Source organism: Rhineura floridana, chromosome 18, assembly GCF_030035675.1.
Source record: "Rhineura floridana isolate rRhiFlo1 chromosome 18, rRhiFlo1.hap2, whole genome shotgun sequence".
In the NCBI taxonomy this organism is placed as follows: Eukaryota; Metazoa; Chordata; class Lepidosauria; order Squamata; family Rhineuridae; genus Rhineura; species Rhineura floridana.
In genome coordinates, this window is record NC_084497.1 from 13421777 (window position 1) to 13447343 (window position 25567).

Below are 25567 nucleotides of genomic sequence, written 5' to 3' on the forward strand. Positions count from 1 at the left end.
TCCCAGTAGGAGCCCAGGGTGGCAAACAAAAGCACTAAAAACACTTTAAAACATCATAAAAACAGACTTTAAAATATATTAAAACAAACATCTTTAAAAACATCTTAAAACAAAACATCGTTTCTTTAAAAAAGCTTTCAAAAAGCAATTCCAACACAGGCGCAGGCTGGGATAAGGTCTCTACTTGAAAGGCTTGTTGGAAGGAAGTAATAATGACACCCCCTTTCCTCCTGCTAAGCCAGGAAAATTCATCCCACCCAGTTACCTGGTGTTGGGGCAATAACCGTTTCTTGGAGAAGAAGGACCTGAAGCCGTCTGCAGAGAAACTCGGGGGCTACAGTCTCTCAAGAGGTTTTGAGCAGACCCTGGAATAATCCTTTCTCTGGCTATTACTAGAACCTCCCCCAAGGCAGCATGCGTGTGTGTGTGTAGAGGGGGGCTTCTTAATTTTGTCAGAGATGCAACAGTGGGAGTGCTTCCCCCATTATAATCCATCTGCTAGATCTGAAAGGCAAAAGAGGCCACAGTGGTTGTAAAGCATTGTCATCTACCAAGAAAAACAAAACCAGTTAAGAGACCCGAAGTAATGGAGACCCTCCAGATGTCCCTGGACTCCAATTCCCTGGCCAGTGCTGGCTGCATCCAACCCCATTTGAGGCCACCAAATTCCCCTCCCAGCCCTAGTCCAAGTCTCCGTAATGCCAAAATACTTCTAACTGCCATTTTTCACGGTGCCCAACTCCCTTTGCTCACACATGTGCACCTACTTGGCAATAAAAACCCAGCTTGGACTCCTCATCGTTTGGGGCTCAACAGCATTTCCCCTCAGAGGTATTCATAAGTACCAGGCAGTCACAGCCGGGGGGGGGGTCCAGATCCTGGCATCTCCCAGCCCCAGAATGGTGCAAATATATATGAATGCCTCGATCAGGCTCACACTGTGAGCGGTGCTGGCTGGTGGCCGGTGGGCCAGAAGGCAGGCAGCCCCGAAATGGTTGTTGGAGCCAGAGCCAACTCATTCTAGACTTGTTGCCATCCTCCCTGCCCAGTGCAGCCCAGAGTCTGAGGAGGAGGAAACTGGCAGGCAGGTCCACCCCCTGGCGTGGTCCGAGGTATGGTGGGCGAGCCGGCTGAGGGCCATGGGGCAGAGCCCCCTTTGTCCTAATAGCCCAGCCTCCACGGCCTGTGAGCAAAAAGGGCATGCGCTGCAACAGGAGGGAGCTCCCTCCTTGCCTGCATCTGGAGGAGCTGCAGGCAGGAAATAAAGGTGTCCTGGTTGCAACTCTTGCACTGGCATTGAGGTAGGGGGAAAGGTGAGAGTTGCACACAGCCCTCTTCTGGGTTCCGCGTGAATGTTGCCCCTGTAGGATGGGGCAATGCCATACAGGTTTGTTCTTATGGCAGGGATGGCTTCCCAGATCCTGCTGGACGCTTCCAGCTCTCAGCAACATCGTCCCCAAGGCTTGGAGTCCAGCAGCCACAGGAGAGGACGAGGTTGGGGAAGGCTGCTCTGGGCAGCTCTGCCCTATTTCTTTCATGCCCCTTTAGTGTCCTTGATTGCGACCCTTCAGGGGATTTTCCTTTCAGGTCTATTCAGGCTGCTGCCTGTAAATTCTCCCGTTCCCCTTGATTTAGGCATGACCCTCAGAAAAGATGGCAGCCATGGGGCTGTTGCCTTTGCCCTGGGGTGAAGGGGATGAGCTCTCTGCCCCACTGCTCCTCCCAAGCCCCTTCACTGGAGCTTCCTGAGCCAAGGCAAGTCCTGCCCTTCAGAGCGTGGGGTGGTGGTGGTTTTTGCCGCAAATAATTATCTGCAGAAACCCCAAGAGTTTGGATTCCTGCATTGAGCAGGGGGTTGGACTCGATGGCCTTATAGGCCCCTTCCAACTCTACTATTCTATGAGTTGGGGCTTGCCGTGGTGGCCCATGCAAAGCACTCTGTTCATGCAAGCAGATTCAGGGGCCATTCACAATACCATATTCTCGGTTATCTTTACAACAGCCCCCTCAGGTAGGACAGTACTATTGCAGATTGGCAAGGATGTGTGTGTGTGAGAGAGAAATTCTGGGCTGAAAGGAGATTTGATCAGGGGCTACTGCCCCCTTCCTAACACACAGCCTGTTTAATGCCTCTGCCTGTAATCACATTAAAATCAAGCAGGAATATTACATTGTTTGGAAACGGGGGGGGGGGATTTCCCACTGGCTGTTCCTGCCACTCATCCAATATCCCTCTCTCTGGCTTTACAAAGGTACCTTCTATTGTCAGGCAGGTGGGGCACCTTTGGTCAGCATTGGTCGCAGCTCTGGTAGGCAGAAGTCTCTCCCAGCACGTTGCTTTTAGCGGCAGATGCTGAAGAGTCAAAGCTCGGACCTTGAGCACCTCAGAGCCCACCTGCTGGATCAGATCAACAACCCGTTTGCCACTGGTATTCTGCATGCAAAGGTCCACCCAGTCAGCAACGGGGCCTCCCAATAGTAATGCAAAACGGGATCTACTTAATGAAAATGTCATAGTGTTGACACTGATGGAATTGCTCCTCCAAACGCAGAAAGGAACATGGGAAGCTGCCGTCTGTGTCGCACAGACCATCGGTCCATGTAGCTCAGTATTGTCTACACTGACTGGGCTCTCCAGACAGGGTAACTCCCAGCCCCCGCTAAAGATGCTAAGGATTGGGACCTTCTTTCCAAGAAAGAAAAGTGTGTTTTTGGCTGTTAGTTCATAAATCATCCCCCACGTATGCCACTGTTGGGAGGGCCATAATGCATGTCCAGCTTTCACTCCTCACCGCCCCATCCCACTGAATGGCTTTGCCTCAGTTTCTACTGAGCTGGGGAAATAGGTTGGCCATCCACAGATTACAGATTTCTTTTTCTAGATATGAAGCCTCATGCCATAATACAAATAATTTTAATTTAGAAAAAGTAAAGCTCTCAAACTGAGATTGCACATAGATGAGCTCTCATACATGCAGATCTTCTGCTGAAAATCCAATCAAGACACCACCTGGTGTAAAAGAGATAACAACGACTGAATCCCAAAATACATTGGAAACCTGTTGCTTAGCCAGTCTAGATCTGCAGGCATTTTTTTTAAAGACAGGATAGGGGTTCACACTGCCAAGACATTTCCTTTCCAAGGGCTTTAGCCCCAGAGAGTGAACACAGTGTCAGCCGGGGGCCATGATGCAGCAAAACCATCGCTGACAAATGCCTGGGTCCAAAGGGAACCAGACCATCAAGCCAGAATCAGTTTTGCTGCATTGGAGAATCAAGTGTTCCATATAGGCCTTTGGTAAATGGGTGACGACTTAAGGTCATGGCAGAAGAATACAGTACGGTGACCCTACCAAACCTACTGGTGGGTGATTTACAAGGTGTTTACCAAGTCCACTTGACCACAACCTGTGCAGTCCCACAGTGAATGTCCAAAGGGAATACCCAACTATGCTGAGATTCAGGCCAAAAGACAAGAGGCGGCCTGTCTCGGTATGCTCCTCGCTGCGGCTGCACGGAGCCGGTTCCACCCTTTCTTCCCCACCGAAACCACAATTACGCACCTCGCTGTGCTTTCAAACCAATGTGGGAAAATCATCTCAAAAGCAAGGATTCCGATCTGTGCAACATGCCAGAGCCTGGTCACAGCAAAGCAGCATCAGCTCTCCAGTGGCAAGAACCCACTGAGCTGAAGCCCCAGATTACTACCCGTTTCCTGGCTCGCCTGACACTCTCCCCCTTCATTCCAGATGCAGGGAGGAGGCCCAGCTGTGGAGACACATGCCCCACTCCGTCATCGGCTCAAAAGAAGGGTTTTGCAGCTTTCCCGTTCTCCGAATACCTGATAACCAAATCAGCACCAGCCCACCTCAAAGAAAGCCCATTCTGGAACTGAGGGAGGGGGAGGACCCCCCCCCCACCAGAATGGGAGACAAGCGTGACCAGAAATTCACCTGAAGGAAAAGGACACACCAAGGAATGGGACAGGACAGCTGGTCCTCCAATCCCTGCCCATACAAGGGGATGGCTTCATCAGTGAACGTCCCAGCTCCTCAAGAGTGATTCTGGAGGAGCAGCAATGGGCTGCCCCCTTTGGGAGTACAAGGGATTGGCTGTCCTGGTGCCCACATGCCGCTGGATGGGGAAGGTTACCCTTTTCTTGACATCCAGACCTGCAGTTACGCCATAATGGAAAGGCAAGAGCTGCCAACGCCCCCAATTCTCACACTGCTGCAACCCATCCCTGAATGTGGAGTCACTCAGCACCCAGCTAATCCTGCCATACTTTCAAGATGGGACAAGGGAAATGTGCCTTTCCTAGCTCACTTTGGGGCATGGAATCAGGTCTTTCTCCAGCAGTGATTTAGGCTCTTGAGTACAATGGATGCCTCGAGATCACCCCCCCCCAACACAGAGGATGCACTCCCTGGTTGTTGTCCTACTTCTGCCTGCCAGCTGGAGTCTCATGTTTCACATGGCAAATTCATTTGTGTGAGACGCGCTTGGAGAAGATCCCACCCACTACTCCAGGAAGCGCCGATGTGAGCCCATCCGAGAACGGCTGGAGCGCCGGATGTCAAATTTGGAGTCCCGGCACTTCTGGCAGATGTAGATCTCGGGGACGTTGGACTTGCGGATTTTTGCGCAGGAGAGGTGGATCCAGGTGTGGCACTCGTTGCACTGAATCATGGGGCGCCCGGCAAAGGGTTTCATGCAGAAACAGGTCACGAGGTCCCAGGAATCATCATCTGTGGGGTAGGTGGGAGAGGGGAAGAAAGAAACAAGTTCCCATATTAGGATGGACTCAAGACTATATTATTATTTTTAAAAATGATGCCCCACTTTTCACCTCCACAAAGGAATCACTCAAAGCAGCTTACAAATATAAAAGCGGAAATGATCCAACCATTGAAAACACAAATGATCAAACGGACCACAGCAGCAAAAAACGCAAAAATTAAGCAGCAAGAAATCAAAGCTTGTTTAACAAAGAAAGTTTTCAGTTGCCGGCAGAACACAAATAAAGACGGTGATGAACTGACCTCTTGGGGGCAGGGATTATTATTATTACTACTATTAATTATTAAATTTATATCCCACCCTTCCTCCCAAAGGGAGCCCAGGGTGGCAAAAGATGATAAAGCACTAAAAACATCTTAAACACAAAAATCTTACAAACACCGTTAAAAGCATTTGGAGTTGCAATGCAAAACATCTGGAGTGCCACATAAAGGGCAGCAGCAGCAGCACCAAGAGTGCCCACCCACCTCTCTGCAAGGTAGTGCCACCAGAATTGCCCTAGAAAAGCCTTTGCCAGGCTGGTGTCCCTTCAGATGTTCTGGACTATTACGAGTATTACTTATTCAATGTCTATCCTGCCCTTCCTCCCAGAAGGAGCCCAGGGTGGCCAACAAAGAATACTAAAAATATCTCAATAACAAAACATCTTAAAAACATATTTTGAAAAATATTCTTAACTATTTAAATTTTTAAAAACTATTCCAGTTTTGGCCAGAGCTGATGGGAGCTGTAGTCCAAAACATCAGGTTTGGCAAACGGTGCCTTCAAAGCACATGCAGAGTTAAATTTTCCAGCCCCTAACACTTTGTCACCTTTCCCCTGGTGCAGAAGGACAGTCCCTTGCGTGAGTCTTCCCTGCCTGCCTACCTGAATCCACCATGATGTCCTCGTCGTTTCCACTGCCGTCCTCATCACGGAACACCACCTGCTTCCCCTGCCGGATGATGGTGCGCTTGCCCACCGTCCGGACCAGGCCCTGCACCGTAGGTGGGCACGAGGCACTGGAGAGAGAGTCCGAGTCCGACACCGAGCACTGCCCCGTCGAAGACTGTGCGTCCTCTTCCGAAGAGGGGCTCACGGGGGCCTGCGGATAGGATGCCCCACCTCCCCGCAGATCCCTGCTACCATTCTCCTCCTCCTCCAGGGGAGGCGTGGGCCCTTCCCTCCTCCTCAGCTTCCTCTTCTTCCTGTCCATCAGGAAACTGTTGGGCTTTGCCCACGGGTGGAGGGAGGCGTACGGTTCCACATGCTGAATCTGGCTGAAGCTCTTCCGTTCCTTCCCCGGCACGGAGATGGCAGGTGGGCTCTCGCCAAAGCGAGGCTCCCAACTATCACTGTCAATGGTCCCCCCGGTGCTGTTGGGGGGGCTGGGGATGCTCTGCGCGGAAGGGTCCTGGAAAGTTGAGAGAAGAACCGGGGGGAAGAGAAACGGGGGCTGTTTTTACAGAGCTGAGATCCTTTTAAACTGAAGATGCCAAAGAGGCATTCTGGGCCTTTCCAGGGACTTGACAGCAGCCCCAATGATGGTTTTCCCTGCACCAATTCACTTGTCTGCGCGATTTCAAGCTCTTTATTCTCCGCCACTTTGGACATTCAGCGCAGGCAGAACGGATTTGATGCAAACCAGCTTCTCTCAACCTGGTGCCCTCTGGGTGTTTTGGACCACAACTCCCACTAGCGCCAGGCACACCGGCAGGCGTGATGATGGTGATCATCCAGGGGCTGATGGGAGGTGTAGGCCAAAACCTGGGAGGGGAGCAGGAGGGGTAGCCAATTTGCATCACTAAGAATGAAAGTAAGATAAAATTAAAAGTACCCCCCTTTTGCTTCCTGCCTAAGAACACAGCCTAATTGCCAAGTAAGCATTTGAAAAGACATCTTAAAAACACTAAACCCGCCATGACCTTTCCGTGACTCACTCGTCCCCCCCTCCCCGCTGTGTGGCACCGTCGCTTCCCGAGGCAATGCCCCCTCCTGCTGTGGTGGCATAAGTAATGGGTACCCAAATAGGGCGCCACCTGTCAAGGAGGAGCCCCCCCGTCTGTTCTCTCTGCATTACAGGCGCCTCCCCGCCCCATCCGGTGCAGCCCGCCCTCCGCCCCCGTACCTCTTGCGGCGGGTAGGGGATGTAGCCGGCGTAGGCCAAGACGAAGGTGCAAAACTTGTTGAAGTCCTCCACTGTGCGCCGTCCCTTGGAGCCCGGAGAAAAAGCCTGGGAGGGAAGAAAAACGCAGCCGTGACCACTAGGGGCGTCAGCCGCCGATGCGGGAGGGGGTGGGGAAGAAAACTTCTCCACAGGGAGGGGCCACTGTCTGAAGAGGCGGGGGGGAGGGGAGAGCACAGAGGGGGGCAGCCCACTCGGGCAGACAGCATCCCTCGCCCGCCCGCCCGCTCTGCCGCCTTTTGCCCCGAGTCTCCCCCCACCAGCACACACACAGACACTCTTCCTATAGGCAAGGGGGCAGAGGGGGGGTGAATGTTGGAGGTTTCTTCCGGAGCGGGAGAAGGGGGCATGCTCCTTCGCGGGGAGCGGGGCGGGTGTAGTCCCAGCTGGCGCGGGGGGGGAACGGCTCTGGCACCCAGGGGTGCTGGTGGTGAGGGTCCCCGGAAAGGAGCAGCCCTTGAAGCGGGGGGGGGGATCGCGGCCGAGAAAAGGCTTCGGGGCTGGGCTGGGGGGCTCCTGGCACGCCTCCCTCTGGGGCAGAAGCCTCCCACATGTATCAGGGAAAGGCAGCCCCCTCCCCTTGCCCCACCCCTAACCCACTTGGGGGGGTCCTGAGCTGCGCTTTTCCTTCTGCGGTGGCGGGGCAGATGAGGGAGGGAGAGTGGGGCGCCCCAGCAGGGGGAGGGGCTCCTCCTTGCCCCCCCATCCTCTCTGTGGGCGGGGGGGTGGCCTCACCTCGGGGGGCGGGGGGGAGGAGCAGGGGTCCGAGTCCATGGGGCCGGCGGGGGGGGTCCGTCCGTCCGTCCGAGGGGGGGGGCAAGGACGCAGTTCCACCATCCGGCACCGGCGGCGCCTCCTCCCGATGCCGGCAACGGGGATGGGAGCCTGAGGAGGAGCCCCGCCCATCCAGGGGGAGGAGCCTCTGCTTCCCGCTGGCGGAGGGACTGCGCCTGCGTCGCTCGCGGGGCACGCCGGGAGCCGTAGTCCTCGAGCCCTCCTTGGCCTCCCAAGAACGCGGGAAGGGGCGTGGGCTAGCCCTTTCCCCCGCCTGACGGCGCGCACAGGGGATGCTGGGATTTGTAGTCGGCCTGGGACTTGGGCGGCGGGGCAGAGCCCGAGGGCGCCTCCGCGGACGCAGATTCATGCAGACGCAGGCAAAGTCGGCCGCCTTGTGGTTATTCCACACACCCCACTAATATTTCCCGGGGAGGAGGGCGGTTGATCCATCCCCCACAAATTTTCTGTAGGGGGGATTATTTGGGTTGCCTCCTCCTGTGCCCATTTTACAGAATCAGAATAGAAAAAAACAGGGTGAAGAATTAACGAACTATTTTTAATATTTGCCCTGCATCAAAAGTTTCTAGAGTAACATACAAAAGTAACATAATTTTCTTTTTAAAAAGCAACTAATAAACATTGCCGCTTTTCCTGTAGTTTCAATGAGTTATAAAGTTGCCACGCCAGATGCTTTCCTCTCCTTTTTCAAAAGATGGGCTGATGGGAGTTGCAGTACAAAACATCTGGAGGGCACCATGTTGGAGACGGCTGCTCTGGTCACACTACAAGGACTCCTTGCCAAAAACTCCTGCACATGATCAGCCTTTGAAAAAAAGGGCCCTGCAGCAGGATCAGGCGGAAGGCTGGTCTGGTCCAGGGCGTCTTCTTTCTGCAGCCGTCCGCCAGGCCCCCTTGTGGGAAGTCCACCAGCAGGCCCGGGGTGGCCATGCAGCAGCGCCCACCTGCTCCCTGCCTTGCCGGACATGAGGGAACACCCCTTCTGAGGTAACGCCATCCCACCTGCACACACAATTTTAAGGACAGGAAAGAAAGCTTCTTTCTTCAGAACTCTTGCTTTTACTCACAAGCACATTTATGCAGGCGTCATTGACAGATCATCATCTGAAGCTCAAACCCTGGTCCAGCTTATTCTTATTCCTACATTTGCTGGGAGCCACCCGAAAATTAAAAAGAACGTCTTCCTTTGGAACACTGAAGGGTCACATTTGGCACCCATTGGATTCATGTCTTTGACGCCTTGGGACCTCCCTTCCCCAAACTTTATTATTGCACATTTATTAGAAGCCCGGCAATATGTCTGTGTGTTTTAACCTGCTGAGATCCCAGTTCATTCGGTTCCTCAGTAGCTTCCCAGTATATTGTTCTCAGCTTGGGGAGCAAATCAGAACCACTTTTCAGGGTTCCCTGTGATTCTGGATTGTACCAGCCTGGTGTGCCAAATTGGCAGGGCCCAGTAGGGCTGCCAGGGGTTATCTTAATGGCCCTGGCTGGCAGTGTGGTCAAGTGCCTTTTCTTTGTTAAGCAGATTTCTCTAATCCCTGGTCTCTTCAGGGAATTGGGGCTTAAATTCCTCCTCCTTTTCCCAGTGGGGGAACTCATAGATTGGGGACCCAAGATACCTGAAAGATCGTCAAGCCCCTTATATACCCAGTTGGTCACTGCACTCTGCAGGTGAGGGCCTCCTGCAGATACCATCTGATCAGGAGGTCCTTTCAGCACAACATAGGACATCTACCCATTGGAATTCCCTCCCCTTAAATATTAGACAGGCACCATCTCTGTTGTCTTACAGCTGTGCTGTCTACTTCTAAAGACTTTCCTCCTTCATCAAGTCCGCATTTGTATTGCAATTATTTTTACAATGTTTTTATTGTTTCATCACTTCTTGTTTTACTGCCCTGGGCTCCTTTCAGAGGAAGGGAAGGATATAAATTTAATAACTAAATTATAGATGATAGCACTTACTATGTTAATGCATGCTGATTATAGCTACAGCTGGAGACAAATGGGGAACTGGGTCATACAGCAAAAGACTCTGGGATTTCTGTTGGGGTCTGTTAAGCTGTGAGCCCCCACTTATGCCCAAACTGTTTATTTGTAACTAAATGCAAAAATTACAAAATGTCATGAGCCTCGTATGAACTTTCTTCCAAAGAAAATCAAACTGCAGATGTGCACTGGGACCCCTGGAAATTCCACCACTTGATCACGGAGTTGTGCACATGTGCAACTCACTGCAGAAATAGGAAATTCTAAGTAACATTTATAGGTATTTATTTATTTTCATTTATAATCATATCTGTATAGCACTATTTCATTTAAAAAATACAGTATGTGGTATGCAGGGGTACACATGATGACTAGGAACTGAAGGGGGGTCTAAGAAAGCATCATAGGATGACTGTCATATACTGTAAACAATTCCTCCAAAATGGTTTGCTTTTATTATTGCTGCTAGTTTTCCCTCTGAACTTGGAAGATTTGGGCAATGGTTAATTTGTTTATTTTTTTTAACTATATTTTTATTCATTAGTTCCCCATATATTTCATTAAAAAAGACAGGGTCTCTTGATATAGTAGAAAAATGTCAGAATAAATGGCTTGCATGAGACTTTCTCTTTCAACTATTTAAAAAGGAATTTAAATCAAACCCCAGTAACTTCTGCTTTTCAGGGCAGCATTTAACAAATGGAACATCATTAACCTGTAAGATGAGCTGGAGCCAATCCTCAGTTAAGAGCCTGGAGGCGCTAGTCCATTAGAGGCATGGACCCCCACTGCTAATTAGCCCATCAACAGCAAGGTTCATACCTATTGATACCAGCTTATTGAAGACAAGCATTGGGTTCTTCATTGGCAGGATTGTTGTTAATTTCTCAGCAAGCAATAGTGTCATTTTCAAGTTCACCCTGAAAAATGTTTAACAACACAACCTTAAAGTAACACTTACTTTCTTTTTAAAGTGCTAAGATTAACACCAGCTTAGCAGCCCTGGAACCCACTGAGTGTGCCGTTCCAGGCTGTAGCTGCTCAAGTCACTCTGCACATGACCGGAGAGACGTGCATTTATTAACCCACATATTCTAGAGCTCAGCTTTGTTCTTTTGGTGTGGATGCCCAAGCTGAGCCCTGGTGAGGCTGGCATAAATTGAGCCCCCTCAGAGGCAGGTCACCATGTGGTTGCTGTTCATAAGAAAAGCCAGCTGGTTCAGGCCAGTGGCCCATCTAATCAGGCATCCTGTTCTCACAGTGGCCAGCCAGATGCCTCAATGGGAAGCCCACAAGCAGGACTGGAGTGCAACAGCAGCACTCTCCCTCCTGCAGTTTCTAGCAACTGGTATGCAGAAGCCTGACTGTGGAGACAAGAGCATAGCCATCATGGCTAGCAGGCACTGATAGCCTTTTCCTCCATGAGTTTGCCTAATCTTATAAAGCCATCCAAGCTGGTGGCCATCACTGCCTCTCGTGGGAGTGAATTCCATAGTTTAACTCTACACTACGTGAAGAAGTCCTTCCTTTTCCCTCTCCTGAATCTGCAAACATTTAGCTCCATTGGATGTCTGTGAGTTTTAGTGTGTTGAGAGAGGGAGAAAACCTTTTCTCTGTCCACTCTCTCCACACCATGCATAATTTTAGACACTTCTATCATGTCACCTCTGACTTGCCTTTTCTCTAAACTAAAAAGCCCTAAATGCCTTTCCTCATAGGGGAACTTATGTGCTTTCAAGTCGATTTCAACTTATGGCGACCCCATGAATCAGTGACCTCCAAGAGCATCTGTCATGAACCACCCTGTTCAGATCTTGTACATTCAGGTCTGTGGCTTCCTTTGTGGAATCATCCATCTCTTGTTTGGCCTTCCTCTTTTTCTACTCCCTTCTGTTTTTCCCAGCATTAGTTCCATCTTTTCCTTTGATCCCAGCCAACAGGTGCCATTTATTGAGTAGAAACTTCCACTGACGAGTGCATGATGATAGTTTTTATTATGTATCAGAGACATGCATGATAAAATGTGTGAAAAATGACAATGACCCTCGTTTCCACGGAAAATCTGTATCCTCAGAAATCTGGCAAAGTAGCCTAGTAATAAGCATTTTCCTCAGCACTTCAGGACTTAAGAGGAGGTACAGAAGATCATCTAGTCCATCCTCCTCCTTCTCCACCGTTGCCAATCAGGGAATGTTTGTCACCAGCACCTGGGGATACACTGCCTTGAACACAGATGCTTGATGACCAGTTGCTACAGGCATTCCTCCTCAAATTTGTCTAATCCCCTTTTAAAGCTAGCAGGTGGTCATGCCCACAACCTGTGGCATATATGATGCACTGTGTGAAGAACATCAAAACGTCATAGACATACGTGCATGCTGGTGTACGGTAAGCCCACAAGAGCGCGGAGGCAACCCCCTGCCTCGCCTTGGCATTTTCCTCTTTCAAATAGTATTCGGAGGCTGAACTTGCTGGAGGCTCAACCCTACTTGTGGTTTTTCTTCATCGTTCCCCATCAACAGCCATGGGGGCTCGGCGTTCCTTCCAGAGGCACCCCCGACGCCTTCAGGGGATGGAGGCTCCGCTTCACCTCCAGGGCAGCAAGTCTTGTGGCATCTTCATTCTGTTCAGCCTTTCCAGACCTCCCAAGAGCCTGGGCTGTTGCTGCACCGACAGACTTCTGCAGGTGCCCCGCTGGGAAGGTCTTTGCGCCCCGCCTGCTTTGCTTCCGGGGGTCTCCTCTTGAGGATGCCCAAGATTGGCGACTGCCCGCTAACTAACTCCAACAACTGTTTGGGGAGACCACCGCGAGGCGCAGCGTCGGTCTTCCGGCTTTCCAGCGGCTTTGGCGCGCCGTGGCACCTGGCGCTGGCCGCGGAGGCAGCCTGGAGGCTGGGAGCAGCTAGCCCGGCGCGTAGGCGTTTGGCACCGTCTCCAGGAGGAGCGCGCGCACTCGCGAGGGGCCGGAGCGAGGGAGGAGCCGGCCGAGGGGCGGGCGACGGCGCCGGCCAGGCGGGCGCTCGGTGGGTCAGTCGCTGAGCGAGCGGAGGAGGATGGAGGCGAGGGCCGAGGCGGCGGCGGCGGCGGAGGAAGCGGCGCACGCGGCGGCGCTGCTGCGGGGCCTGTCGGCGCTGCGGGCCGAACGGGCGCTGCTGGACGTGACGCTGGTGGCGGGCAGCGGGGAGTTCGGGGCGCACCGGGCGGTACTGGCGGCGGCCTCTGGCTACTTCCGCGCCATGTTCGGCGGCGGGCTGCGGGAGGCGCGAGCGGCGCGGGTGCGGCTGCACGGCGTGGAGCCCGAGTGCCTGGCACTGCTGCTGGACTTCGCCTACACGGGCCGGGTGACGCCGCCGGGAGGGCCGGAGCTGGCCGAGCGCCTCCTGCGCGCCGCCGACCTGCTCCAGTTCCCGGCCGTCAAGGAGGCGTGCGGCGCCTGGCTGGCGGCGCGCCTGGAGCCGACGGCCGCCCTGGACCTGCAGGAGTTCGGCGAGGCCTTCGCCTGCGCGCCGCTGGCCGCCGCCGCCCGCCGCTGCGTCCTGCGCCACGCCGCCGAGCCCGAGGGCGAGCTGGCCGCCCAGTTGGAGCGCCTCCCGCTGCCGCGGCTCCTCTCCTACCTACGCGACGACGCGCTGCGCGTCCCCAAGGAGGAGGCGGCCTTCGCCCTGGCCCTGCGCTGGGTGCGCGCCGAGCCGCCCGCCCGCGCCTCACTCCTGCCCCAGCTGCTGGCCCACGTCCGCCTGCCCTTCGTCCGCCGCTTCGCCCTCCTGGCGCACGTGGAGGGCGAGCCGCTGGTGGCGCGCTCCGAGGCCTGCCTGCGCCTGGTGGCCGAGGCGCGCCTCTTCCAGGCCGGCCGCCTGGACCGCCACGACCGCGGGCCCTGCGCCCGCCTCCGCCCGCGCCCCTCCACCGGCCTGGCCGAGATCCTCGTCCTCCTCGGCGGCTGCGACCGCGACTGCGACGAGCTCGTCACCGTCGACTGCTTCAACCCGCGCACCGGGCACTGGCGGTACCTGGCCGAGTTCCCCGAGCACCTCGGCGGCGGCTACAGCGCCGTCGCTCTCGGCAACGACGTCTATGTCACCGGTGAGAGGCGGCGGCCCTGGCTCTGACTGCTGGCCCTGCTGGCTGCTGCCCTCGCCTGCTGCTTGAGGGACTCCCTGGGTGGAGGGATTCCCGTTGGCTCGCCCTTCCTCCCCTTGGGGGGACAAAAACACACCTGCCTCTGAACAGCCGAGCCAGCATAGCTGCTGCTGGGGCTAAAGAGAACCTGATGGTGCTTGACTGCTCTTGAAGGCGAGGGGGCCACCACAGGAAAGGCAGTGCCCTGGCCAGACTTGGCAGGCTGTGCCACAGCGGGGAGGGACCCGGTCCCCACTGGATGCTGTTGGGACTCTTGCCCTCCCAAAGATGATGTCCCTTTTGCTTTGACCCCCTGCTGGAGGAGGAGGAGGCTGGTGCAAGGGTGTGTGTGTTTGGCCTCCCCAGTGTCCGCTTTGCATTACAGCCAGTTATTTATGGGCCCAGCAATAGCAGCTCGAGAGGGAGACGCCTGGCCGAGCCTCTGCTCATCTGAACCCCAGCAGCACAGCCCAGGGAGTAGGAGGGGGTGCGGGGCTGCCTCGTGGGACTTTTTTGCACAGGGGTCAAAAGGCATTGAGAGCCAGTGTGGTGTAGTGGTTAAGGTGTTGGACTAGGACCTGGGAGACCAAGGTTTGAATCCCCCATAGTCATGAAGCTCACTGGGTGACCTTGGGCCAGTCACTGCCTCTCAGCCTCAGAGGAAGGCAATGGTGAACCACCTCTGAATACCGCTTACCATGAAAACCCTCTTCATAGGGTCACCATAAGTCAGGATTAACTTGAAGGCAGTCCATTTCCATTTTTCAAAAGGCATCAGGCAGCTCTTCAGATGGGGCAGATGTTTTGTTCTTCTGCGATACCCTTTGCCCAGGAATGGACCCTCCCCAGTGAGCATTCTTCTGTGGTGGGCGTGGAGGCCCCCTTACCCCTGCATGCAGGGCCTAGAAAATGACTTTTTAAAGGGTGAATCCGGAGGAGGGGGGGTGCAAACAAGCAGGCTTCCTGTCAGTGGGGAGCAACTGTGAGGTATGGCTACATTGCGATCCTGGTTACTGAGATGTAAACCCCATATCTCAGTGGGACTTCTATGGGCCCAAGAATACAGCCTAAGTCTGTCTGCAGTGTGGTGTGTGTGGGGGGGCTAACATATGACACCCCTCCCTCCCCCACCAGATATTTTGGCCTCCAGCTCCCATCCACCCCAGCCAGAATGGCTAGTGGCCAGGGTGAGGGCAGTTGCAGTCCAACAGCATCCGGAGGCACCGCATTGGCTCTGTCTGGTCTACTGGATGATGGTTCTGGGCAGCCTTCAAGAGCATCAAACACAGACCAGATGATAAAGGCCGCCCCCCTCCCCTTCCCCAAGGAAATAAGGGTGACCCCTTTTGTCCTTGGCCTTGATTGGAGCCTGGCCTTCAGTGAAGTTTGAAGGGTGTTCAAGTGCCTCCACACGGGGTGCTCTGTAAGCAGACATTTGGGTTTCTTTTCAGTCTCCTCCCCTTAGTCAGAAATACATTGAGTAGCGTTCTGAAGGGCTGCGGCTGACAGAGCTCCTGTTCTGCATGCGCGAGGGCCCCAGGGGAAGCCCCTCCAACAGTGGGGCAGGAGGGATCCTTGTCCAGAGATCTTGGGAGATCTGCTGCTGGCAGGGTCTTGATGGTCAAAGTATGAGGGAGCTCGTGAAATGGGGCTGTTTCCCTGAGGCCTGCACAAGTACACCTGCCATAAGCCTCGATGCAGGTGTGAAATTTCTTTATTGGTGGAAGGTGGTGCTCTTTTTCCCAGGAGGCTCCGACGGCTCGCGGCTCTACGACTGTGTGTGGCGCTACAACTCCAGTGTGAATGAGTGGACGGAGGTGTCTCCCATGCCGAAAGCGCGCGAGTACCACAGCTCGGCCGTCTTGGACGGCCTCCTCTACGTGATTGCCTCTGACAGCACCGAGCGCTACGACCACACGCTGGATTCCTGGGAGCCGCTGCAGCCCATGCTCTTCCCCATGGACAACTGTTCCACCACGGCCTGCCGCGGCAAGCTCTATGCAACAGGCTCCTTGGCCGGCAAGGAGTCGATGGTTATGCAGTGTTACGATCCGGCATCGGACCTGTGGGCTCTGGTGAACTGTGGACAGTTGCCCCCCTGGTCGTTTGCACCCAAGACGGTCACTCTCAGCGGGCTGATGTATTTTGTAAGGTAAGTGTTGCCTTTGGTGTTGGGATGGGGGGCGCAAAATCCAGAAGTGTAAATTGCCACCTGCATACGCACACAATATCCACGTTTAGGACCCAAATGGTTGTAGGTCTTGTTAGCAATTTTTACCAGCTGCTTGTGAATGTTGGGGCGTTTGTTTGCCTGGATGTGCCATTTAAGATAGTTCAAGGGGTGGCATCTGACTTGGAAGAGTGATTTGATGTTAACGTTTCTTGCTCTTTCTTCTCCTTGCAAGCTGCTTTGAGATACTTTTGATGTAAAAGGCGACAACAATAATTAATAATAAATTAATTGTGCCACCACGTTCAGAGCTGGCAGGGCCACCCGTTGCCTTCCTGGCCTGCTTGTGGGCTTCCCTGTGGCATCTGGCTGGCTGTGAGGAGAAGCAGGGTTAGGGGATGGGCAGATCTTTTGCGTGACCTAGCGGGGTCTTTCTTAGATTCTTTTTTTTAAAGAATTGTTATTTTTCTGAGTGTTTGTGTGCCAGAGGCATAAGAACATCTGAAGCCATTGGACCATCTGCCTTGGCATTACCTGCACTGACGGGCAGCCCTTCTCCAAAGTTTGAGGCTGGGGTCTTTTCCAGCCTGCCTTGGAGATGCTGCTGGGGATTGAACCTGCACCCCCTGCATGCCAAGCCATTGCGCTGTAGCCCCATCATCCTTCCCAATGGCAAATCGGAGCTTATTTTATTTATTTATTTAGTTTCATTTATAAACCGCCCATAACCAATGGCTCCCTGGGCGGTGTACAACATACAATAGTACAATAATACAATAAATCAGCAAAATCACTCGATATAAAATACAAACCTCTGAGAAGCCTCCATCTTTTCAGCTCTTGTAACCTCCAAGAATGATGGTGGAGCAAGCAACATGCAGCTATGAAACTAGCGTCTGCCTTCCTCGGTGGTTGAGGTTTCACCGGTGCTATGCAGCAGTTCTTAAGAAAATGTGGGGAAGGGGAGAGCCCGGTGGGAGGAAGACAGCCCCTGAGGAAAGCAAAGGCCATTTGCATCATACCTCTACGGATCTTTCCCAAATGAACAGCGCAATCCAACCCAAGACAAGCTGGGATGAGCAAGTTTGGAATAGGCGGATCTTGGGCTGCCCAGCTGAGCCAGCAAACTCCTCGTCCTGGCTCAGCTGGGGCTCAGCCGGCAGAACTTACTGTGGGGCAAGTCCCCAAAAGTGGGCGTTCTGGGGGTGGGATGGGACAAGGAGAGACTTGGACCTATTTCCAGCTTTGCTCAGGGCAGCAACCTGGCAGAGCTACACTGGCACAAATGGTGGTGTAAGTCAGACTCTGTTTTAAAGGTTGGCTTTCCCTCTGCCGGGCTTGGAGCCAGCTCAGCGGGCAGTAGCCGCGCACCTGGACGGAATTGAAGCCAGCGTAAGTTCTGCTGGCTGTCTATACATGGGGTTGTTCTGCCCGTTGGCAAAGCTTAGCTTGTTTAGTTTAGTTTAGTTTATACAGTAGTTTATTGATATACCACTTTTTGGCCAAAAGGCCCCCAAAGTGGTGAACAACATATTAAAACAGATTACAAAAAAAAAAATTACATAAGAAATAACCTGTAAAAAATACACAGTAAAAATACAATGCAGCAAGAACAATGCAAATACAAGGACAATGCAACAAGAACAAAGTAAAACAAACTGCAACAGAAACAATGTTTTCTTTGTTTTCAAATGATGTGCACACTGGGGCATTTGCTTTACTGCTAATACAGCCCCAGGTTTTTTATGTGCTTAACATAAATTATTTTTGTAAACTCATAAAAGGACACTTACTAGCAAATCACACAGACTTGCAGTAATGGGATGAAATCCTCTTGTTCCAAATAGTTACAGTTTGGTTTTGCTAAAAGGCAAATGAATTTGATGCATCGTCATGGCAGTTGTGTAATAGCTTGTGTGGGGAAAGTGCCGCACCTGGCTTCCCATGGAGGCCAGGGCTTGCTGCCCCTCCTCAAGAGAGGCTGTTGTCATTCAGATCCTCATTATCCGAACAGGCGGCTTGGCAGGCGCTCCCTTCCTTTGGCCGGTGATGGGCTGAGCGCGTGATCAAGCAGGGGCTGAAAATAGTCCACATAAGTGTGTTGTTTTTCAGGTTGACAGAGCGAGAATGGGGAAGAGGGTCGTCTGCACCTTTCCTAGCTGGGTGTGGGCTTCTCCCCTGCCAAGGTTGTTACTCTCAGGCTGCAGTGCACACTCTAGAGTTGGGAGTGGGTGCCAGGAACCAGCGTAGAGCCCATTTGTTTGCACAGAGATGAATCTTCACTGAGCCTGGGTGACGCCAGAGGCTCCATATGTTAAGAGTCCTCCATATGACTGTCGCTGCTTCAACCACCTGCAGAGAGTTCCCTTGCAATCTTCAGGCAGCTCCTTCACTCACTCATGGGGAACTGATAGCACCAAGAAGGTCAGAGGGTCGCTCTGCAGGTGACTTCTACAGCTGTAGGAGCCGCCAGTTGCTGCAGTCACCTGGAGGCTTCTTCTGGTCTGGAGGCTCATTTGGGGCTCCTACTGGGGGGAGTTTTCCTCCTGTGGAAGGCTACTGACCAAAAGGCACCAGGCAACGAAAGCTTTGAACGACCCAGCTAATCCTGTGATCTTTAATCTCATTTTCTTAAACTGTCTACCTGGGACAGATGTGGGGAGCCTTTGGTCTTCCAGAGGTTGTTGAATTACAGCTCTCATTATCCCTGGTTATTGGCTGTGCTTGCTAGGGCTGATGGGAGTTGTAGTTCAACCTCTGGAGGGCCAAAGGGTCCCTTCCTCAGATCTACTTGCTAGACAACCTGTTAAATAGCGGACAAACTTGGGGAAATGCAGCATATCCTTCCAAAGAATGGGTTGGTGCTGCTGTCTATTTTAAAACAAGCTTTCCCCACAAATAGTTGCTTGCCATCCTTTCAGAAGTGCGACAAGGGAAGCCAATATTGTTATATTTTTATTATCTGCCCCAGTGGGCTCCTCTGGGAGTAAGAGTGAGATATGATCCGAATGATAATAACAATGATCTTTGTGTTGCCATTGCAGGGGTTGGGGGGGGCCTGGAGCACCCCGTGACTCCTAGATCCAGAGAAGGGGCCTTTGGCCCTCCAGATGTTGCTGAACTACAACTCCCATCAGTTCTGGTGAGCATGGCCAATAGCCAGGGATGATGGGAGCTGTAGTTCTGGGGTCCAAGTTGGCAGTTTCCTGGTTCTCCACTCCATCTCTGGCGGCTGGGGTGAATGGGAGTTGCCATCCCAAACATCTGGAGGACAGCAGGTTGGGGAAAGCTGGATCCAATCCTCCTCTCACAGAGCCACCTTGTGGACTATAAACCGGTTGGCCTCTGCAGGGCTGGTTTGTCTTCTGCAGTGCCAGCTTCCACCCAACTTTGGGTGGAAAACACACCCATTTCCCCAGACGCAAGGAAGTCCTTCTCGACAGTAGGGGTTACACCCTGATCCTGACACAAGAAAAGGCCTCGTTCAGCCGTGCTTCGTGAGCAGCTTGGGCAGGCAAGGAACTGGAAGTCTGGAATTCCTTCTACTGACATTCCTTCTGATATGAGGGTTCCCCCCCCCTCTGCCGGCCCAGTTGCTTGCTGTATCCAGTTTGGCTGCTCTGCCCACCCATCAGCAGTTGCTAGTGCTGGACCCCTCCGGAGGCCGGCTTGAGAAATAGTTCAGATTCCTGCGCAGGCCCCAGGAGACTCTTGCAGCTCCCAAAGCTGACAGGGCAGTGACCCCTCTGGATCTACCCAGGCATTCTCGGCTGGTTTTGCAGCCCCCACCCGTCCTTTTGCCTGCTCTCGTCCTTCTTGTCTCGCCGCTATTGGGCACATTTCTTATACCAACTTTCAAATAAGAGTCATGTTTCATTTGTAGCGGTGTTGCCTGATAAAGTTAACAAACGCACTTCTTCGTTTATGGAGACGGGAGCCAGGAGAAGGTTCTGGTTTCTGCTTCGATTTTGGCTGGGAGTTTTGTGGCAGCTTTGCCGGGCTTCTCAGGGTCAGGAAAGAGTGTTTCTTTGTCACCAACACTCCCACCTGTTGCTGTCATGCTCCCTGTTTTGTGATTGGAGCAAGAAGAGGGGAGGTTAGGCAATCGGAGCACAGCTCAGGAATCTTCCAGAGCTACTCCCCCCCCCCAAAAAAAAACCAGATGAGCAGAAAGTGGAGGCAGTTCCTCCTTTCCCAAAGTCTAGCTGTTGGAAAGAAATTGGGCTCAAATTTAGTAGCCCAGCATAAGGCAGAGCTTGACCTTGGCCGCAGGTTTGCATGTATGCCCCAGGGAAGGGCCTCCGCTCAGGGGCAGAGCATCTTGCACACAGAAGGCCCCAGGTTCATCCCCCAGCGACATCTCCAGGTCGGGCTGAGAGAGAGACTCCCTGCCTGAAATCCTGGAGAGCCACTGCCAGTCAGTGCAGACAGTATTGAGCTAGATAGACAGAGTGCCTGGCTCAGCTCAAGGCGGCTTCCTGTGTTTGGGTCATGGGGGACCGTGCACGCCTTTGAGCTCCCAGGCTTACCCTCTTTGCTGTGCTCCTTGGCTGGCCTCCCTCTGGACCCACACTTGACAATGCTGCCTTTTGGACAGTGCTTGATTCTGGAGTGCTTTATTGTTCTTTTGGCCCTGCCGTCGCCTGGACCCTGCTTTTCAGATCCCCTTTGTTCCTAACTGGGGCTGTTGTGTGTTGGATCCCAGCCTGTTGACCTTGTTGCGGGGAATTGTCCCAACCAACACTCAAGTCACTCTTGTTGGCCAGAATCTTCTCGTCTAGGCTGCTCTGCGCCCTGGATATCTTGAGGTTTGAGTGTGCGCGCGCCCAGCACCATGGGGCACAATCTGCCAGGTGCTATAGGCCCGAGTGGATTGTGCCCCCATGTCAGTGCCCCCACTTAGGCAGTGAAGTAAAGGCCTGGGGACTGCGCCTTCCCTTTGGCCCATATGACAAGATGGAGGCACTCTGGATCTTCTCAGTTGCCTCTCTGTTTCGTTTCCTTCTACAGAGATGACTCTGCTGAAGTGGATGTATACAATCCAGCGAAGAATGAATGGGACAAAATTCCTCCAATGCTCCAGGTAGGAGTCTCCAGTCTTTTAGGAACAGTCACCGAAGTTGAGAGGGAGGCGTCTGAAGTGTCCAGACTGAAGTTGGCCATAGAGAAAGGTCTTATCCAAAAACATCAGGTTGCACAGAAGTATCCTGAGCCAGATATTTTTTCTTAAAACCTTCTGTTATTGGAGCATGGTTCTGCCATTTTAGACAGGTGAAGTCTCAGAGGTGTGGGGTGCTGAGGCCTTTTGAATTCTGACTTGCTGATACACTCTCAGAACTTCTGTCTGGAGAAGGCTTGTCCTCTGCTGCTGCAGGGATGGGGCTAGCTTTAAAGGGCTTGAGTCAGAGGAGGGTAGATTGAGGTTGAACTTTAAGAGGAATGGCTTGACAGTAAGAGCAGTTTGACGATTGAACCAATGGCCTAGAGCAAGGGTGGGGGCACTCTCCCTCGCCGGAGGTCTTGAAGCAAAGGCTGGGCAGCTCTCTCCTGGGGATGCTATTGCTCTGGGTTTCCTGCAGTGGGGGGGGGCAGGGGGATGGACTATACAGCCTTCCCTGCCCTGCCAGACTCGATTAAATTTGCATGTGAGAAAAACAATAGTTCTAAAGAGAGCTTTCCTTCCTTGATTTTATTTGATGCATAGCTGTGTTACAGCAGCCACCATCTGGGGGGTGGGGGATATTCAATCAAATTCCATTGTTTCTTATTCAATCAAAATGTTTCCTAATTGATTGATGTAACTTATTGATTAAACTTTGCAGACATATTGATTTACTGCTTACTCGCAGCCTTGTCCCTGGCGTTGCTGGGAAATTCTAAGAAACCAAAAATATCAGTTCAGAAATCAATGGTTAAGATCAGTGCAGTTTTAAAAGCTTGCCTCCATCCAGATTCAAAATGGTGTCCACGTTTATCCAAACACGGACAAGAACCTGCACCCTAACCTCAGGAATTAGCGTGCAGAATTTGGGTTCACTGGTTTAAGAGGAGTCCAAATGCACAGCAAACAAGTAAATAACTTTCTAAAATACACAGTACATTTATTTGTATTTATTTACTGGATTGGTTTTTCTCTTAAACCAACTGAATTTTTCTGTGTTTGTTATGACACCTTTTCTTGTTAGATATTTTTTCATATGCCTTTGAATGTCATCAGCCGCTTTGGGCTTCCTCTCTTAGGGAAAACAAATGGGTACAAATGTTGGCTGAAACAAAATCATAGGAGGAGCTGTGGGAGTCCTCTGCGATTGTCCACCTGGCCCAGACCGGCCTGCTCCAAGCTAGAGGAATGGCGTGCCACATGCGCCGCCACTAAGCGCAGCCCCAAACACACTTTTGCATTTCTTCTTTTCTTCCAGGTGCACGTTGGGGGAAGCTTGGCTGTACTTGGTGGGAAGCTTTATGTCTCCGGCGGTTACGACAACACCTTTGAACTTTCAGGGATGCTGGAATGCTACAATCCGGAAACACGAACGTGGACCGTAGCCGGCCAGCTGCCGGAGCCAATTTTCTGGCACAGCAGCGTCAGCATTTTCCGCCAGTTTATGCCTGAGTCGTTGGAAGAGGAGGAGGAGTTTCCCCTGGATAACGCCATCACCCTGAACCGGCAGCGCCAGAATCTCCGCCATCAGAATCTGAATGAGTTGCGCTAACGGTCGGACGGCTTGTCTCTTGACGGTTTGGAGTCAATCTGTTGCTGGGAAGCGGCCTCCCTTCCTGGGGAGGCAGGAGGCAAGCCGGGAGATCTGAAGACTGACGAACACGGCAGGTCAGCCGCGAGGACCGTGCGGGTGGAGGAGAGGGCTCTCTAGCCAGGAGAGGGCTCCTTTGAAATCAGCCAGGAGTGAGCATTTCAGGGGATTCCTGAAAAGAGAACTGGGGGAGATAAGAGAGAACTGCTGAAGGACTGGAGGCCAGCTCTGCTAGCATTTGTTTCTGGCGGGTTCCCGATGAGTTTGAAACTTTTCCTTTGTGATGATAGGCTACATGATACAGGGCTCTTTAGCCTGGAGAATAGTTGAGCAAGTGGGGATGTGATAGCGGTTTATGTAAAGCTTTATATGGTGTGGCGAACATGGATAGAGCAAAGGTTTACTTCTGCACGCTCTCTCTCTCTGTCTCTCTCTCCCCCCCCTAGAATTTGGGGTCACCCAATGAAACTGAAAGACAGTGGATTCAGAAGAGACCTCATCACACCATGCAGAATTAACATAGAGTACTCTTTACCTCAAGATGCAGTGGCCCCCTAACTTTCAAAAGGGGCTGCATGTTTCTGGAGGAGAAATCCAGTAGCCACTATTATTCAGCCACTGTGTCCCGGCGACACACTGAGTACTAGTTGCTAGGGTTGCCATTGTGCTTGCCAGAAACCTCTGGCTGATCGCTGTTGGAAACATGGTACTGGGTTAAATAGACCCTTCACTTGACCCAGCAGGGCTCTTCTGAGGTGTGTATGAGCCCTACAGCGAAACAGTGCGTTGTGCCTGCTACCAAATCTTCTATTCCCAGAGAAAGGCAGAACCTCACAGACTGTTAGGCCACCTAGGCAGTGTGGCACATAAGGCCCTCTCTGTCCACAGAAAGCTGGGAAGGACGTCAGTCCTCCTAGTCCACCATTTGGCTGGCAAAACTGGAGCTCTGAGAGCTGCTCTCCTAGTACGTTTTGAGCTCCTCGCTGTCAGTCCCTTATCACAGTTCAGCTTGAAACGAGGCTTAGTTCGCATCAAGGCTCAGTACTCCCAGATGTTGGGATGATGTGAAAACTGTAGCTTGCCCTTGCTGTTCGGTGGTAGTGGCTGCTGTGGCTGTGCTAGTCATGGCAATTTCTGGAGCGCAGAGTGGCTGCAGGTAAATTGTCCTCTTGCAGGATTCGGTCCCGCTCACCGTAATCTGTAGCAGAAGGGGGGGTGGTCCTCTGCAAGGCCTGCTGGACGGAAGTGAGCCTGTGTCGCATCATTACTGTGGGGAGGGAGTGTTGTGTCTGCTCACGTGATGCTGCTTCAGCTTCTGATTTCCTGCCATTTCCCTCATATTGGCAGGCACCGGGAACCTTTGGCCCTCCAGAATTTGCCAAGCTACAACTCCCATCATACCTGGTCACGCTTGCTTGGGCTGATGGGAGTTGCTGTCCAGCAATGTCTGGAGGGCCAAAGGTTCCCACAACTGCCATAAGGGGTCCAGGTCTCCCCTTTTTAGATGAAGGTAAACTGTATAGCACAATGGGGAGGAGAGCCTGGCTGGGAGTCCAGAGTCTGTGAGTTCAAATCCCTGCTCGGGTCTCCTGGGTGTCAAGGGCCAGCTAAAGATCACCCCACAGCGAGTGGCTCAGGGGTTACGTGCCCTGCCACCTGTGCAGCCGTGGGCAAGCTGCAGAGTCCCAAGGAGCCCAGTTGCCCCCCAGCTGGCAGTTGTGGACAAGGAAGGGGCTGGCTTGTGCAGCTGTGGCAAGCTGAGCAGGCCCTGGCCAGCTGGGAGGACTAGCCTCAGGGGGAGGCGATGGGAACCCCCCTTTGAATACCGCTTACCATGAAATCCCTGTTCATAGAGTAGCCATAAGTCGGGATTTTTTGTTCTCTCTCCAAACTCTGTCAAGGAGTCTTGCATCCCCCACTTTCCATAATTAACACTGAAATCCACCCCCACCCCCTTCAAGGAAGGGGCACACAACACCCGGCTCATTTACAACTCTGCTGGCTGTTTACAGATATTGAGCTAATTCTGGTGCTGCTTACAACATCTTGTGTTAGTATCACTTATTGAGCAAGGTTAAGTATTTTATGCTGGGCTGTTTAAAGTCTATTAATAGATAACATGATACTTTGTAATACTCAACAGCCAGATCTGGGCTGTCTTGGAAGTTCTAGAACCAGGTGAATACCTTAATCATATTTATTTAACTTTAATGTAGATGATTGTGTTTAACCTTACATACTGTATGATGGCACTCTTTGAAGCAAAGATATTTCTTATATTTTGTATTGTTTTTCCTTGTAAACTTGAAAGTTGAATGTTTTAAGTAAAGGTGTGCATTAAGAAGACTTTTCTTCTATCAAACGGAATATGCGGGATGCTTAGATGCATTTAAGGATGGCCTTTTGCTATACCATGCGCTGTTCTCCCATTAAATCCAAATGAAGCTGCACTTTTTTTGAGGTCTCGGGCAGCCTGCAGCCCTTCAGAGTTTTTGGACTACTGAGGGGGAGATATAGTCCAAAACAGCTGAAGAGTACCAGGTTGGCAAAGGCTGCTGTGAGGGTTCTGCAGAAATTTTCTTTTTGCTGTACTCTTTGTTTTGTCTTGAGTGACAGAGAAGAGCCCAGAACCTGGTGCTGAATGGCGCCCAACCAACGCCGGTGCCTTCCAACTACTCCCGTCAACCCCAGACAGCTTTGGGGGAGCCTTCCTCCAGCTGCTGTTCATGTAGCAGTGGTATTCTCTTACCCCATTGGCATTTTCATATTAGCAGA

The 25567-nt window shown here is 52.4% G+C and overlaps 2 protein-coding genes across 2 annotated transcripts; one reads left to right on the forward strand and one right to left on the reverse strand.

Moving 5' to 3' along the window:
* PHF13 (PHD finger protein 13) lies at positions 1–7939 on the reverse strand. The gene is made up of 4 exons (XM_061601500.1): positions 7700–7939; positions 6908–7012; positions 5668–6193; positions 1–4748 (listed from the first exon to the last, which is right to left on the reverse strand). The coding sequence occupies exons 1-4, from the start codon at positions 7868–7870 to the stop codon at positions 4522–4524; spliced, it is 1029 nt and encodes a 342-aa protein (XP_061457484.1). The 5' UTR covers positions 7871–7939; the 3' UTR covers positions 1–4521.
* A 4790-nt stretch (positions 7940–12729) lies between these two features.
* Positions 12730–25159, forward strand: KLHL21 (kelch like family member 21). Its single transcript, XM_061600967.1, has 4 exons — positions 12730–13834; positions 15617–16022; positions 21051–21123; positions 22460–25159. Exons 1-4 carry the CDS (start codon positions 12805–12807, stop codon positions 22751–22753), a joined length of 1803 nt encoding a protein of 600 aa, XP_061456951.1. The 5' UTR covers positions 12730–12804; the 3' UTR covers positions 22754–25159.
* Positions 25160–25567: the final 408 nt, after the last annotated feature.

Excerpts from the sequence above, each read along its gene's own strand:
- PHF13 (XM_061601500.1), bottom strand. The coding sequence starts at position 7,870 with ATGGGCGGGGCTCCTCCTCAGGCTCCCATCCCCGTTGCCGGCATCGGG. Across the intron at positions 7,013-7,699 it reads CCTCCCCCCCGCCCCCCGAG|GCTTTTTCTCCGGGCTCCAA; the intron begins GTGAGGCCACCC and ends CTTCCCTCCCAG. Across the intron at positions 6,194-6,907 it reads TCCCCTACCCGCCGCAAGAG|GACCCTTCCGCGCAGAGCAT; the intron begins GTACGGGGGCGG and ends TCAACTTTCCAG.
- KLHL21 (XM_061600967.1), top strand. The coding sequence starts at position 12,805 with ATGGAGGCGAGGGCCGAGGCGGCGGCGGCGGCGGAGGAAGCGGCGCAC. Across the intron at positions 13,835-15,616 it reads CAACGACGTCTATGTCACCG|GAGGCTCCGACGGCTCGCGG; the intron begins GTGAGAGGCGGC and ends TCTTTTTCCCAG. Across the intron at positions 21,124-22,459 it reads AAATTCCTCCAATGCTCCAG|GTGCACGTTGGGGGAAGCTT; the intron begins GTAGGAGTCTCC and ends CTTTTCTTCCAG.